At 45.3% G+C, this 17164-nt stretch overlaps 1 protein-coding gene across 1 annotated transcript; it reads left to right on the forward strand.

Moving 5' to 3' along the window:
- Window positions 1–5757: 5757 nt before the first annotated feature.
- rbm14b (RNA binding motif protein 14b) lies at window positions 5758–12664 on the forward strand (the record flags this gene model as incomplete). The annotated part of the gene is made up of 3 exons (XM_080742183.1): window positions 5758–6106; window positions 8409–9513; window positions 11623–12664. The coding sequence occupies 3 exons, from the start codon at window positions 5758–5760 to the stop codon at window positions 11921–11923; spliced, it is 1755 nt and encodes a 584-aa protein (XP_080598309.1). The 3' UTR covers window positions 11924–12664.
- Between the last annotated feature and the right edge of the window lie 4500 nt (window positions 12665–17164).

Consider the following 17164-nt stretch of genomic DNA (forward strand, 5'->3'; position numbering starts at 1 on the left):
TCAATTTCACTTGCTTATCCTGCAGAGTCCCCTGTTTGTTGAACGAACAAACACTGTCAATTATTGATTTATAATCAGAATATAGAGGGCTAGAGCTGTTTAACACCTATTCCAACAAATACAAATATATGATCACACCCACATGTAGGTGTGTTATCATTTGTGTCAGATCTTTATCGTCCGTTTATTGAGGATTCAGTATCCTCTCTGTATGTACCGTGTGTGACATTTCTCTATCGTGTAATATTGTAATATTTTGAAATATGGACTTTTGATATTCATGAGCTGTATGCCATAAAAAATCTAATTGTAATAAAAAAAGGTTTGGAATAATTCACTGAATGTGCAATGTATAGAATATTTGACATTTTCAAAAAATATATGAAAGTTTCAAGAAAGTTTACTTCTACACAATATTCTATATATATATTTTTTTTTATTGATCTGTATATTTCGGCCATTTGAAAATAGCTTGAAAACTATTTTCAAATGACTTTGAGTTATTTAAAACTTGAAAAGGGACATGCTGCCTCTTACTTTTGGCACTTTAATGCCAATACTTAGGCCTACTTACTTTTGTTCTTTTGCTAAGGTAAATTTCGAATTATTCCGGACTTTTACTTGTAAAACAGAGTAGGTCTATTTCTACATTGCAGTACTTTTACTTATTAAAGTAAGAAATGTGAGTAATTTTTACATCACTGTTATTGAGGATTCAGCATCCTCCTCTCTCTCTTTCTGTGTGTGCGTGCGTGCTTGCGTGTGCGTGTGAATGCGGGACCCTGCGGGAGGGGCCTCCCCCTCACACACACCCTCCCTCCTTCCCTCCACTAGAATGAATGCCCGACATTCTCTCAAACGGAAGCAGGCGCTACCATTTTGAAACACAACACAGCAGCACCGCTTAGGTAAGACCGGTCCATTATGTTTTTCTATCTCTCTCTTTTCTTGTGATTATTATCGTTATAAGTCTGAGGGCGTAAAGACACCGCGTCGAACACGCGCTCACGCCGCCGTTAACGGTTAACGGCTCCTATTTAGACCGTTGGATCGCATGTTATCGTATTGTTATTTGATTTTAAGAGCAGTGAGAGCTAGAGACCACGGGCAGATCGCTCGGTGTGACTGTGGTGGTGTTGCAGTCTATTCATTCCTGTGCGGAATACCTAAAAAAATAATAGCAGATCTACAAGCTCACAATGCGTCGCATCGCGACGCATTGTGAGCTTGTAGATCGGCTATTTTTCTTTTTAATGTGACCGTATATCTCTTGTTTAGTTGCTTTTGTATCGATTCAACGCGTGATGGTCGCTTTTTATTTTAGCGACACGGACACGTTTGGTATTTATTACTATAATATCTTAGTGTATTATGATTATTGACGGCGTGAAATGTGTATTTTATTTGCCGTGTAAACCATTCATTCCCCCCTCGGGGCTTGTTTTGTTTGTCCGGGTCCCGTTCCGACCAACCAAAGCAAGCAGAGAAAAAACCCAAGCATCCCCCTTTTCTTTCTCCCCTTATTATCGCCATTCATAATCAACCACCACCAGACATATGGACGATAAATTACTGCCATTAAATGAGCTCGGGTTTCTATTAAACTTTGATATTTCCTCCTCTATGCGTGAGAAATGTGTTTACTCAGTCAGACTCAGTGCTTCGTCATCAGAAAGAGCAGAGCAGCTCGCTGCTTCCCCCCATAGTGATGCCTCTCCCTCGGATGAACCCACTTTGAATGCAGCAGCAGCCATGTAGACTACAATAGGCTGCTGGTGGTGGTTCTCAAAATTATTAATTTAAAGGACCCCCCACCAGTCTGGTATACGTTAGCTCACGGACCCCCCCATACATCAAATTAGAGTAGTACTAGGCTATTACAATAATGGCACCAAAGTGGATGTGGTTGAGCCTGGGCATGGGCATGACATTAAGGCTTATCCTGTTGTCTGGGACAACTAATATCTTTATGGTTCAATGTCCATAAAGTGGCTCTTGGTTTCACTTTTTCTGTGACGGCCTTTATCAGCTTTGTGCTGTATAGGCCTATGCAGACTATGGACTGTCGTGAAATGGCTCATTTTAACCTGACAAGTGACTTTTGTGCCTGGACAAGTGACTGGGAAAACTAGTAGGTCTACCATTCATTTAGCTGGAGGGGACCCCCTGGAACCCCCTCAGGGATCCCTGAGGGGGTCCCACCCAGACCCCACTTTTGAGCGCCACCGCAATAGGCAGTGCGCTCCAAGCAAACAACTAGCTGGTGAGTGAGTGGTGATAAACATGAAACAAACAGTTTATATCAATAGAATATAGCAGAATTGTGCCGCATGTTGTTGTGTGTGTTGCTGACCCGTACCCCTGCCCTGCCCTGCCTCCCTCCCCTTACCAGAAAAAAATAGACATGGTCATTCTTTGGTGTCACGTTCCACTTCTTTTACCCCTAGTTCGATTTACTGGCTGACAGTCACTTTGTTTAGGACGTTGAAGGAAACGTGGAGAGAAGAGAAAGAAAGGTGTTGGCCAACCTGTTTGAGTGAGTTGAAGTTTGACCTGCAGGAACAGGCAGTTTGTTCAGCTTAGCTTAGTTAATACAGCAGGGATCAGCGCTGAAAGGGTTCCCTTTGTTGTTGTCGTCATCGCCACATTGTTGTCATGGGAACCGATAAGGCCCTGCAGTGTTCTGTGTGTGAGTGACTAGCCTATGACTAATTATTACTTACCGTAAATGCTGCACAGCGTGATTAGTTACTTCTCTCACAGGAGGGCCCACTGTTCAAACTGCGCTCTGTTCCTTATCGTGGCTCGATATCACATTGTTGTACAGTAACTAGGGCCTAGGCCTATAAGATCTCTCTCTGTACAAGTAATAAAGATTCCTAAGTGAAAGTATGTTTGATTTATGTCTTGGCTAAGTTAATCATTGTGCCGTTGTTTTGAATGGAACTGAGATAGTGTTTTTTTTTTAAAGCATATCAAGCTCTTCCTTGATCTAATCTGGTGTTTATCATAGTCAGAGTAACAGGTGTGTGTCAGTATTGTATGTTCAGTCAGTGTGTGAAAGTGGACAGCCAGATTTTGAGTCACATCCGTTCTACACAAACTCACAATTGAATATTGACTAACAGGCCCGTGAAGGCTGCACAACTTGTCCTTGTGCCCTGGCCTGGGTGAAGTAACCACCAGTTAGTTAGTCAAGTGTCATGAAATGCGGAACATGTTTCATTTCATTAAAATGGAACCAGAAGTCTCAGAAGTCTGGGCTGTCACACCACGTATCATAATAACGGTATCATGCCTCAATCCTCAGGATTCAGCACAGAAAACAAAACGCAATATAATTTCATCTCTGATCCTCCCTTCCCCCCACCAGACTAGAGGCAACCGTGATGCAGCCAAAGGTTCATCTTTGTCTGTGGCCAGTCATTGTGTCAGTTATGTCTGCTATGTAGTTATTGTCCAGCTTGGCTCATCATCCCTCGCTGAACTCACTGCTCATATCTCATTCCCCACTCCTTTGTATCTCTCCATTGCCACGTGGACACGTGTCTCACAGTGAGGCACCATGAGATCGTTTTTTTGCTGAATAGGGTGGAATGGAATGTATAAAATGGAGTTGATAAGCATCATACTTTATCTTTGATAGCCACTCTGGGTCCAAGAGACTGAGTCGTACTTGGTGCTTCTATTGTGCAGCTTCCTGGCATGATTGTATGTAACTATCTGTACATGGCTGTGAAGCAGACGTATTTCTATTTCAATTTGTGGTCCCTGGATAAATTACATTGTAAAGATAATACGTATATATTTGTTTCTGGCTTCTGAGTGTCATACTTAACCCCTCTCCATACTTCGACCGAAATGTTCGGTGAGTTGTGTTTTCCGACGTGCAAATTTCCGAACTCTCGTTCGGTCCAATGCTTTTCAGAAGTCCCGAGGGATATCATTTTATGGTAGAAAAGGACCTTTTGACCGAAAACGGCAGTATGGAGAGGCCTTCAGGATGCTTTTCACAAACAGTTTTTTGGGGCTGCCTATTATGCCTTTATTGGATAGGACAGTAGACTGACAGGAAATGGGGGAGAGATGGGGAGTGACACACGGCAAAGGTCATCAGGAGCGGGAATCGCCGCATAGCCAATCTTAATTCAGGTGTAACTGTAATGTTATTTTTTGGCCAGGGCTTTAGGTTAATAAGAGAGAGTTATGTTTAGGTATGGGTGTAGTGTGGTTATGGTCACGATAAGGACCTGGGAGTGTGCTTATTGTTTAGCCAATAAGATGCATGACTTTAAAAGCGGGTATTGTTTCCGGAGTCACGACATAATAATGCATACGATACCAGTAGACTACCGGCTACCGGCAGTAGTCTACTGCAGTGGTTCCCAAACCTTTTAGTCCAAAAGAGAAATTAGACGTTTGCCCGTGACCCAAACTAGTGAAAATTGCAGATCTACAAGCTCACATTTGTTGTCTAATTTATGGAATTTCTTAGATTTTTCTTTGTTTTCTTCATTGAAATGACTGAGAAAATCAGATTTTTTTTCTCTAATTCATGAAATATTAGGCTTTTTTGGGAATGTTTTTTGAAAATATTTTGAAATAATAATAATAAAAAACAATGAAGGAAACCAAAAATTAAGGGACCAATAAAAATGTGTCCACGACCCACAAATGGGTCCTGACCCACTGTTTGGTAAACAGTGGTCTACTGTGCCTCAACCATGGGTTCAGAAGACATAGTCACTCTTTGTGATTTCTTAGGATCTACCCAGTGCAGGGATGAGTGAAATGTGGACAAAATCCAATATCACAATATTTTGACCAAATACCACTAGCTTATTATGGGGATGGCTAATATTGGCTATTGTTGCTTTCACAAAATATGTACTTATTCTTTGATAAATAATCATCAGTAATGAGTGTATGACTATATAATAACTAAGTGGGTTATTATGGTGTTATGCAATTTATTTACTGTAGCCTCATACCATATCATGATATTGATATATTATCGATATATTTTCCCACAGGCTAGCCCTAGCACACACAGTAACATGCCAACAGGATATTTGAATTAGATTAAAATGTGGATTAGCTAAATCAGTGCCAGTTGTTCCCAAACCTTTCAAGGAGAAAATTTGCCCGGGACTCAAACGGCATATATAAGCTCGCAACGTGCCGTTAATCGCAATTATTTGAGTGACAATGTAAAATTTCATAATCGTGACAGCCCTACTACTAGCAGTGTACACAAGATATCAAATTTTTTGCCTTAAAAATTAGGAAAAGACAACACGTGATTTTGATATACCGGTATAATCGATATATTTTCCCACAGACTAGCCCTTGCACAACAGAATATTTGAATTAGATGAAAACTTGTTAAATAAATCAGTGGTTCCCAAAACTAGTGAAAACAGCAGATCTACAAGCTCACAGCGTGTCACTTCGCGCTGCGTTGTGAGCTTGTAGATTGGCTATTTTCACTACTTCTTAAACATTTGTTTTCTACTTTGTGGAATTTCTTTGTTTATTTATTTATTTATTAATTCAATTACTTAGAAAAATCATCTTTTATTCATGAAAATCTTAGATATTGGGAATGTTTTTTGAAAATGCTTTGACAAAATGTAGATAAGAAAAAAGGACCCATAAAAAATCTGTCTGCGACCCACTGTTTGGGAAACAGTGGCTTGGCCCAACTCACACAGCAGTTCCACTCACTATATCCGTCATTCCTCTGCCCACAGCGCCATGGACAAGAGCCACACGGTGAAGCTCTTTGTGGGCAACCTGGCGTTGGACACCACCCAGGAGGAGCTGTCGGCCATCTTCGAGTCCTACGGCCAGGTGGTGAGTTGCAGCGTGCTGCGGCAGTTCGCCTTCGTGCACCTGCAGGGCGAGGGCGCCGCCGAGCGCGCCATCCGCGAGCTCAATGGCCGCGAGTTCCGCGGCCGCAACCTGGTGGTGGAGGAGTCGCGGGGCCGGCCGCTGCACTCCACCAAGGTGTTCGTGGGCAACCTGAGCGGCATGTGCACCACCGAGGACCTGCAGGAGCTCTTCCAGACCTTCGGGAAAGTGCTGGAGTGTGACAAGGTCAAAGGTGAGCCACTGGGAGAAGGGGCTTGGACTGGACCTACCTGGGTGGGCCTGTCACAATTATGACATAATTGTCTAATCGCAATTACTTGACATGATCGCAGTTACTTTGTCATAATCGTCTCCATGTTTGAAAAATATTCATATATTTTCAAACACGTAAAAAAATTGTGGAAATAGCAGATCGCGATGCGACGCGTTGTTTTTTAAGTATAATGTTGTCATATTTCTTTGTGTATTTACGTTATGCGTCATAGCTGCCATGTGCAACTTCAAAGCCTACAAGCCAAACAGAAATGAAATTGTCAACGACAAAAACACAATTAAAACATTCATCGCAGTTATTTGAGTGACAATTAATCGTCATGTAAAATGTCATAATAGTGACAGCCCTAGACCTGGGTGTGTGGTCGTGTTTTTTAAGTTGTTAGACATTTTTGATCCTTATGTTTTGAGGAGGAAGAGAAGCTATGAAATCGCACTTGCAGATAGCATTCTGTGTCGAGACAGCACGCACAGTGGATAATCACTGCCCAGTGCCAGCCGATGTAAAACTAATCATCGGTTTTAAGTGGACTGACGGTGATTTTCCGGCATCGACAACGGAGCGCACGGCTCATGTCAGTTGTTCACGATATTATTCTCTTCTCATTGTAGAATGATAGCGTTCACATTAAATTGTTAGACATTATTGATCGTTCTATTTTGAGGAGGAAGAGAAGGTATGACATCACACTTGCCGATTGCGTTCTGTGTCGAGAGGGCGATACGCTGGAGAATGGCTGCCCAGTGCCAGCCCATGTAAAACTAATCATCAGTTTTTGCTGGACTGCCGGTGATTTTCCAGCACGGAGGAAGCTCGCTATTGACACAGAACGCACGGGTGATGTCAGGTTTTCACATTATTATTCTCTTCTCACAGTAGAACGATAGCATTCACATTTAAATACGGACACAGTTACACTTTAAAATCGTCACTCTGCCCTGTTGCGTGTCCATGACCGTGCAAACATTCTAGAGTGGCGTGTTTACCAAGAGCTACGGAGGGACTAATTAACGCACCCTCAACCTGAGAGCGGAAAACTCATTTATGATGTCCCCAGGTGACGTCTTTGATCTGAATGAAACCCTGGGTAGACTTAAGACTAGTCTCTAGACACCACCACCGGTGCAGAGCGAGTCAATGATGCCACCTCACGCGGACAAGAAAGCAAGGAATATTTCGCGTGGTTATCATAACACAGCAGAGATATGTCTGTGTATTGAGGTCAGGAGTGTGTCTATAACCGTCCTACATCGGCTTTATAGCTTCAGCATGTGATATGTGATACAGTGGTCTAGAGTTCTCAGCCCAGATGCGAGATGCACTCTCGCACTGCGTTAATCTAAGGACATGGGCATTCGGAGGAAAACAAACGCAAAGATATACCGTTGATTTTTCTCTTGTCTGCTGTGATATTATTTGAAAACACCGATCTGAAATTAATGGGCTTTAGCCTTTGGGGACACAATTTGATGGTGTGTCACCTTGATTAATGTATAGCACACTGGTGAATAATACACTTTTTGTCTTATTTATGATTCCATGAAATCACAATTAGATATACCTGTAAATGCTGCAAAATAAAACAAGGTACATTTTTTAGTTATAAGAAAATAGTATTTTTTTGTTCTAATCACTGTTGCAGTTATTGTTATTATTGTTTGGGGACATTATGTTACTGTTACTGCTGGATATCTTATCCACTTTAATTTTACAGTGAGCGCAATCTAAGCTGTCAAACAATAGACTAGACCTGGAATTAGGGGTGGGTGATATGGAAAAATACAATATCACAATATTTCCCCAAGCTGTATCACGATACATGATTTTATCACGATTCTTTTTTACGTTGGTTTTGATGGTTATTTTTTCAAGTTGACAAAAACTAGACTCTCTGGGTTCCTTTTGGGAGGTCTAAATTGAACTTTACAATTATGTAAGTGGAGACCTTGACATTTTAAAGTTTGAGAACTACTGATTTAGACCAAAATGCAGGTTTAAATTGAATTCTGCAATGAATCTCTGTATTAACTATTAAACAGGATTTTTGTACAAGGCTCCCTCAATTGTATCACGATATATATACGATACCTCTGAAAAGGCATATCGTGGAGACATTGTATCGTCTCCACGATAATTATCACCATATCGCCCACCCCTACCTGGAATTACAAACAAGGAGTCTTTTGTGAGTTCTGTGGGCATGTGCCATTCTAACCCATGTCCCTGCACTCAATGACAGCCAGGAGTTCTTCCTCTGCAGGCTATGCCTTCGTCCACATGGAGAATAAAGAGGACGCGCTCCAGGCCATCGAGGCCCTGCACGGCACCTCCTTCAAGGGCCGGCCGCTCTCCGTGGAGCTGTCCAAGGTGCAGCCCAGCAAGCAGACGCCCACGGGCAAGATCCCCTGCGTGAGCTGCGGCAAGCAGGGCCACTACGCCGGCGAGTGCCCCGCGGGCAAGTCCTCGCTGGAGCAGTACCAGAGCCAGGCGGCCGTGCTCGCCGCGGCCGCAGCGGCGGCGGCCGGCCTGCCGCTGCAGGTGCAGCAGAGCGTGCACAACTCGGTCTACAACACGTCCACGTTCGACCCCACCTACGCCGCGCTCTCGGGGCTCACCGCCAGCACGCGGGGGGCCACCGACGGCAACCCGGTGAACCAGGCCGTGTACGGCGCCCTCGCCAGCCAGGTGTACGGCGCCAACGTGGCCAACCAGCTGTACGGGACGGTGGGCGGGCAGGCCTCGCTGACGTCTGGAGCCACGCACACGCAAATGTCCCAGATGTCCCAAATGTCCCAAATGTCACAGATGTCACAGATGTCACAGATGTCACAGATGTCGCAGATGTACCCCAACATCTACGGCCAGGTGGCCGCCAGTCCTGCCGCCGCGGCAGCCGCCGCAGCCTACAGTACCCCCGTTTACGCGCACGCCATGGCCAACCACCACCCGGTGTACTTTGCGGCGGCGCCGGGCCTGGAGATGCAGGCGAACCCGGCGTACAGCGTCTCCCAGGCGATATACGGCGCCGGCACTCCCACCTACGCCCACATCGGCGCCATGGGGGCCACGGACCCCACCACGGCCCTGTTCGAGGCGGCCAGGCAGGCGCACTACTTCGCCCAGGGGCAGCAGGTCCTGGCCGAGCACCAGCAGGCGGTGGCGGCCGCCCAAGCCCAGGCCAAGTCCGGGGAGAGGGACCGCAGCCCGCTGCGGAGGTCTGCGGCGGCGGCGGCCCTGCTACCCGACCCGGTGATGAAGCCCTTCATGTACCAGAGGGCCAAGCCCCGGAGGCCCCTGCTCCCCACGCCGGCCGGACAGCGGGCGGCCGAGGAGGCGGCGGAAGCGGCGGAGGACCCCATGGCCAGGTAGAGACCCATTTAATCCATTAGACAAAGTGACATGCAAATCTGTGTCACTTTGGATTTGAACCACTTTAACCATTATTTTATGCTTTAACTATAAAAAAAAATAGCAGATGTACAGGCTCGGTGCCGCGCTGCGAGCTTGTATATTATCTGCTATTTTTTTTTAATCATTTTGTGCAAGTCTTTGAATATCTTTGACCCGATTCATAAATGTCTTCTAAAATCCTTCTTCTAAATCAGTGGTTCTCATTCTTCATGTCAAGGACCCCCAAAATTACATGTATTTGGCCGCGGACCCCCATCTCAAAATATGTTGTTCCAGGGACCCTGCAGAAGCAAATATTTGAGTCGCAAATATTCGCTTTTAAAAAGATATATTCAAAGACTTAAAAAAGAAATCTCGATTTAAAAAAAAATAGCAGATCTACAAGCTCACAGTGCGGCACTCGGCGCCACGCTGTGAGCTTGTATATCTGCTATTTTTCAATAGTTAACCCATTTAGGCCTAGAATTATGTAATGCTTTAAGACCCGAGGACCTGGTACTTCAACTGTTTTTTAAAACGGTTTTCTGAAAAACCTATGATGCTATATGTCAGTGTCCAGGCAACTAGGCTCAGTGTAGCCTGACAGCGTGTCGCAGGTTCGAGTCCCAATCCCGGCAGCCTTTGCTGTGTGTCACTCCCATCCCTCTACCACAATTCAGTCAGCCTACTGTATATCCCTATCAATAAAGACCCCCCCAAAGAAATCATAGAAAATTATTATTTGGCCGCCGACACCCATCTCAAAATATTTAGTTCCAGGGACCCCCAGAATCTTTAAAAAATATAATGTATTCAAAAGGTTTTCAAAAATAGTAGATCTACAATCTCGCAGCGTGGCAAAAAAGTGACACACTGTGATGAATTAGTTTTTTTCTAAATGAACTTTAACACTATTTTCAGGTGCACCTTTCAAGTTAATCTGCTCCATAAAATCCATTTAAACAAAGCCTCACACTCTTTGATGTGTTGTTGAATTATGTATCTGAAATGAGATTTTCATACCATATTGAAATGAACTAAATCCAACGGCTTTAATCCACTCAGCAGTAATGTCAAACAACAGACCACCATTATTATTATTCATAACTTTCATGTCCACCCCCCATGCGAGTGCTTATATTTCTACTGTTGAGCTATAGCAGATTGACCCTTATGAGAAGGCGAGTTGTTAACATGCAATACCTCTCGTTAACCAATAGAGTGTATTACTGCTTCTCAGTACAGACTTTAAGAACATTGATAATTTCGGAACCGCTGTCAATGGCATGATTCCTCAGTTCATTATTCCTTGGGCTCAAAACTAATTTCGAATGATCTCCTTGCCCCCTCCCGCCCCTCACCCCCTCTATCTGTGTCCTGACTTGCCTGTCCCAAGTAATCAATAACCATTTTCAGTTTCTGATCCAGTGGGAGCAGAAAAGACTTTACTTCATCAGGTGGCCAGAATACACGTCCGGAACCTCCAAAACGATTCCCCTAGATTAGTTTAAAATGGGTTTTGTTTGGTATAGTGTGTGCCAACGGTGACGCAATTGTAGTCCTTAGCGGCCATTTCTTGGGTCAAAACACAGGTGTTTCAATTGTTTGATTGCATAGAACTAATGCTCTAGTCTAATCAGAACACCTGTGTAAGGCTATGTTGAGCCAAGAAATGGCCGCTCTTAGAACTACATTTGGCACACCCTATAAGCGTTTTGTTTCTTTTGGTATAATAATCATTTAGTCTGTGTGGCCCAACTAGTGAGATTAAGCTAATTGATTTGATTCGCATTGAGTGGGGAACAAAAACAATCAACCGGATCAATCCTTTTCTCTAAACCGGATCACACGAATACCAGGCTTTCCTCCGTGGTGGGAAGCCTGGTGCAGCGAAGTTATGTCCCAGATAGACAGTGTGTGTACTATTATACCACCCGCTTTACTGTATTGATATTGACATGTGCTACTCACTCTAGTCCTAAACCCTTCCTCTTTTGCTTTCATCCATAACTACCCCATACCTAAACACTCATCTTGTCTGTCCCCACCTCGTCCTTCACCCCCCCACCTCCCACCCCACCCAGGTACTACGCCGAGTACTACCAGCAGCTGCAGCAGTACCCCCAGTTCCAGTACGCCTACCCGCCCCCCGGCGCCATGGCCGCGGCCCTGCCGGGCATGCCCGGGATGCCCGCCGGCATGTCGGCCATCCCCGCCCAGTCGGTGGCCACGCTGGACGCCCTCCGGCCGGTGGCGGCGGTGGCCGCCGCCATGGCCGCCCCCAGAGTGTATGAGCCGCCGTTGCCGCCAGCGCCCGCGCGCAAGGAGGCCATCCTCCGCCGCCCCGAACTCTCCCTTCACACGCCTGAGCCCCCCTTCCGATAGTCCTACCTACCTACCTACCGCACTACAACACAACTCTCTCCTCTCGCTCCCTCCTCCTCCTCCTCTTCCCCCCCCCCCAAACCCCCTCACCCCTTCAAAAAAGGACCCTAAACCTTGCCCCCTCCCCGCCCTTCTGACCACCTCACAGCGGCTGTATGTGTGTAAGCGCGCGTGTGTGTGTGCATAGGGGGTTCTATGTTTGTTTTTTGCGGGGTGGGGTTTGATACTTAATGTGGCGCTCCCGTTGGTTTAACCCCGCTTTCAGGAGGGACTTGAACTGCCAACCTTGGTCCTGGTTCAGCCGCACGCGCAGCGCAGCTTAGAAAGGGACGAGCAGCCTCTCATCTGTTGTATATGGGCATTCTTAGCACATTTCAGTCTCTACCTTTTTTTTAGTTTTTGTTTTTAAGTTGTGCCAGTCCTGTCTCACTCCTGTGCCAGTATTTCTGACTGACCCAAGTCAGTTATTCCATTATGCCTTTTTATTTCTGCGGAATCAATTACTGATTTCTTTCCAAAGGGCCAAGCTTACAATTAACCAACCGTTGGTTTTTTTAATCAAACCAATCAGCCATGCTCCTGTAAAGCCTCAACGATCAAATCAGGGCAGCTACCTTGAAAACCCTGTTTTGCCTTATATGTTGGAAGTGTTTTTTTTTTAGTTTAGAGATGTTTCTGATGTGCGTACCAATCAGATGAGATGTCAGATAAGCACATTGTATACACAGTCTGCGCTGCGCTGCGTCCAGCAGGACCTCAAGGTTGGACAGAGGTGGGGGGGGGGGGGGGGTTTCTTGTCTCGAATGTGATGTGATTGTAAGTATGAATGTGTTCGGCTCCTGAGCTGTGATAACAATGCAGCACACAAACACTCACACATGATGACACAAAGATGTGCCGCAGGTTAAGACCTGCGCTGGAGAGAAAAAAAAAACTAAAAAAACGTTAAGCACACCCTAGCGTACTGTATTGTATGTTTAGACTTGCCCCCGAAATCCTTTCCCTGTCTCCCCTCTCTCTACTGTAATTATAGCACTGAAAGACACTGCCTCACCTCTCTCTCTCCCTCTCTCTTTTTAATTGCACCTGCCTACCTCTGATAACTGAATCTTTAGTGGAGAAATTACAGGCCCACGGTTTCCTAAAGTGTTTGCAGTGGATAGAACTCGATAAAGAGGATTATTCCACCTAAAATGAAAATTTGTTGCCTAATATCCTGGTGTATTAACCGACATAATTTTGTATGTAGACCGAATGACACTGCGCAAAGCAACTAGTGAACATCTCCCTTCAGTTTTTGTAAAGCACGGTACTTGCTGTGCAATTCTTTTCCATAGATTTAACAATGGGGAGGGGGCATTATACAATGCCGTCCTCCATTCTATTGTATTCTGTCGCTCAACTCTGGTAGAAACTTTGGTTTTAAAAAAAGAACTTGCTTTGGGGAAAGTTTCACCCAGTCAGCAGTTTACCTGCCTGGAAGTCATAAAAGTTAAGTGTCAGCAGTTTAGAAAGGGATGCCACATTTTAGTGACATTGACATCTCTTATCATGTATGTATATAAATAATCTTGACTGTACTTCCAGAGGCCTTTTTTTAAGATAGTGTTTGTATTGTTTGTGTTTTAGTGTAGTTATGTTTTGTGCGAGTCTGCCCGTGGCACGATGGGTTTTAAATGGTAAAACAAACAACCTCTGTGGACTTGCGAACGAGCTGTTTACGATTTAATCTTTTACATGTTATACTGCATCCTACCTAGAATCTATATGTGATGATGAGCTTAACTCTGTGCCTATAAGATTTGAGTGAAGTGCATTAAAGCGGAGGGATCTCCCATTTTTTAAGTGATTTTGACTAATTTTATTTTTTAATCATACGAGACGGGGGAAGGGTTCATTTTGTATCGGATGGCTCTGCACACAATGTAAAGAATGATAAATGTGAACCAAGCAGAGCTTTTTTCATGAGGATTGCACACTTCCCATTGTCGTTTTGGTTTTTGTTAACTTATCTTCAGAGAGATTGTGGGGCATTTTAAAGGAAAACCCCTTTTAGTTGTGCCGAAAAGCATTTGCTGTGCCCTCCCCTGCCTAAACGACAACTTCCTAATGACCTGCTAGTTAAAGCAGATTGCCATTGGTACCAATGAACTGAGAGATGGTGCAGTGTCTTCCAGTCACCCACAAGCAGTAATCCTTTTCCACGTACATACAAGGCCTAGGTCAAATAATATTTGCAAAAGAAGACGTTAAGGGTTTGTTTTAACATAGCACCAGAGTGCTGAGTTCTGTGTTCCACTAGGAGAGTGCCACAAAAGTTGTCAAAAGAAAGCTGTATTAAAAGCTACTTTCAAATAGAATAAACTGTCCATAAACTTTCTGTCACCCATTGAATTGTCCTTACTACGTGGCAAACTCCACTCCTCTGGCACTCCCAAGGCCGATAAAACAAATTCTCAACACAATTCTTTTGCGAATAATCTTTGACCCGGGTGTTGCCGCATAGACAAACACCCTCTCAAGACACCATACTGCCTCGCTGTTCTCCTCGCCCTTCTCCCCCTGTGGTTTTTAAATGGTTAAGTGACTTTTTTGCATCTCACAATGTAATCTTTCTGTGTCTTATATACACCCGCATACCAATTGCATCCTTCAAGTTCTTGTGGTTTGCGAAAATGTCTTGTTTGCCATGTCTGAGACGAGAATTTTTTAGTATTTTATTTTTTGCCTTTTTTATATAAATATATAAAAACAGCATGCTTTTTTCTTTTTTTTCCTTTTTTGAGAACATGTATTACTATACCCACCATTATAATAAAGAATGTTTGGCTCACTGCTGTGGTAAAAAGGCAGAAAGAACAAAAGGTTTGGTGGGGAGGGGTTTCCCCCCTCTTCTTCTTCTTCTTATTCATTTATTTCCTGTTTCTCTTGTGTGAATTGACCACCAGACCCATTTGACTGGGGGACCCACTGGGGGGAGGAAAGATGTAGATGCTCTGTCACCCAGCTATGCTTTCTTTGGTCTCGGTAAGTGGGGAAACCGGTGCCTCTTCCTCTCTCCAGCCTCGCACACTATTGCACCTGGGTTGGCCTGTTATAGTACACAGCAGGTCATACTCGCTATGTGCCTCTGTCTGGGTTGGCCTGTATAGCAAGCAGGTCATCACCGGGGCACCAATCGGCCTCTCTTTTAGTCCAGTGTTTCTCAAACTTTTACATTTCAAGGTCTCCCCTTGACTGACCGTGTACAAATGGAACCAAATGGACCCTGGCGGGTCCATTTGGTTCCATTTGTACACTGTCAGAGTTACAGACTTGTATGGGTCCATTTAGACCCCCCTAAAGGAACCCACAGAGTCCATGGAATCCACTTTGAGAACCACTGTTTTAGTCCATTCATTTCTGACTGGAAATACGTGCCATTTGGAACCAATGGTCTCTCACAGGTTCCAGAGACGAAGGTACTGAATACAAGGGATTGGACTATGGCCAATCTAAAAGTATTTCAATGCTTTCCTTGAGCGTAATGCGATTTCTTTCAAACTTCCCTGGCAAAAAACTCCAGGCATGTAACTTCAATTGTTGTCGCCCCTTTTTTTATATAACGAGGGGCGTCACATTCACGCACATTACGGTGTGTATAATACTGTATTATACAATACAAGTACATATACGATTTTTGATCTGGAGAGCTGGGACTGGGGAGAGGCGCACAGATAGAATGGCCTGGGTGCATTTTGATCTGTGGGGCAGTTCTGTGGCTGGGGTTTGAGGGGTGTGCGCTGGTCTGTTTCTTCCTCCTTCCACCACCGAGAACCAACCCACCCTTTGTGTGTGTGTGCGTGTGTGTGTGTCTACTATGACTCTTCTTCTTGCCCCTCTGCATGTTGAAGTATCTTGTATCTCTGCTACCCAGTCACGCTGATAAAGTGCAGCTCTGACTAACTGTCTCAACTGCAATTAGGTCACCAGACCCGTCTGGGACGACGGCCCCCGTCGTGCGCCTCCCCCCGCGCATGAGCGTGCGGGGCTGCGCCGGCCCACGAGGCGGCGGGAAGACTTTTAGCGTGGCTCCCCACGGCACGCAGGGAACTTGTTCTCTCTCTCCACCACCAAGGTAAATCAAAAAACCCCAACCAAAAAAAACCAAACAAGCGCTGTCCCCGCCCGCCCCACCTCACCCCCCTTCCCTTGCCGACTCCCCCCCCCCCCCCCCCCCCCCCTTTTTTTTTGACTGTCTTGACCTCCTGTCCTACCGCCATCACCACCACGCCACCGCCCTCTCACCTCCGTTGGCGCTTCCCTGTCCTGCGATGGCAGCGCCACACACGCAGCCTTGAGCTTCTTCTGGGATTGGAAAGGGAGGGGGCGGGGCTAATATCCTCCTCGCCAGTCCGAGGGAAAACGTTGACTCTTGTCCTTGTGTCGCATCCCGCACAACAAACGACTGACCGTGCCCTCTGTCTCACTGTCCTGCTGGTGTGTGTGTGTGTGTGTGTGTGTGTGTGTGTGTGTGTGTGTGTGTGTGTGTGTGTGTGTGTGTGTGTGTGTGTGTGTGTGTGTGTGTGTGTGTGTGTGTGTGTGTGTGTGTGTGTGTGTGTGTGTGTGTGTGTGTGTGTGTGTGTGTGTGTGTGTGTGCGCGCGAGCGCGAGATGGAGGGTGTGTGTGTGTGCCGACCTAGCGTTTGCCAACGAGTCTGTGCCCCTAAGCGAGATGCAGAATAGATTTTCCAATGCAGATGCAGAATAGATATTCCAAGACTCAAATCTTTGCTTCTGCGGGTCCCTGGAACAAAATATTTTGAGATGTGGATCCTTGACATGACAAAGTTTGAGAACCACTAATATAGCAACATCCTTTTTTTCAGAAATCTTAGTATTTAGAAGACATTTCTAGAAATAGCCTAAATCAGTGGTTCTCAAACGTTGTCATGTCAAGGACCCCCAAAATTATGTTGGTCGTGGACCCCCATCTCAAAATAGTTTGTTCCAGGGACCCAGCAAAGATTTGAGTTAAAAATGTTCACTCTAGATTTGGGTCTTGGAATATCTATTCTGCATCTAGCTTAGGGGCACAGACTCGTTGGCAAACGCTTGGTTGGTTGTGTGTGTGTGTGAGAGAGAGAGAGGGAGAGTGTTTCCGATGTGTGAGGAGTGTGTGTGTGTGTGTGTGTTGGCGTGCTGTCTGGTTGATTGGCGTATCTAGGCTTGGCACATGTGGAATCCTCCCCCACCTCCTGCC

This window comes from Nannobrachium achirus (assembly GCF_963921795.1).
Source record: "Nannobrachium achirus genome assembly, chromosome: 14".
NCBI classification, from domain to species: Eukaryota; Metazoa; Chordata; class Actinopteri; order Myctophiformes; family Myctophidae; genus Nannobrachium; species Nannobrachium achirus.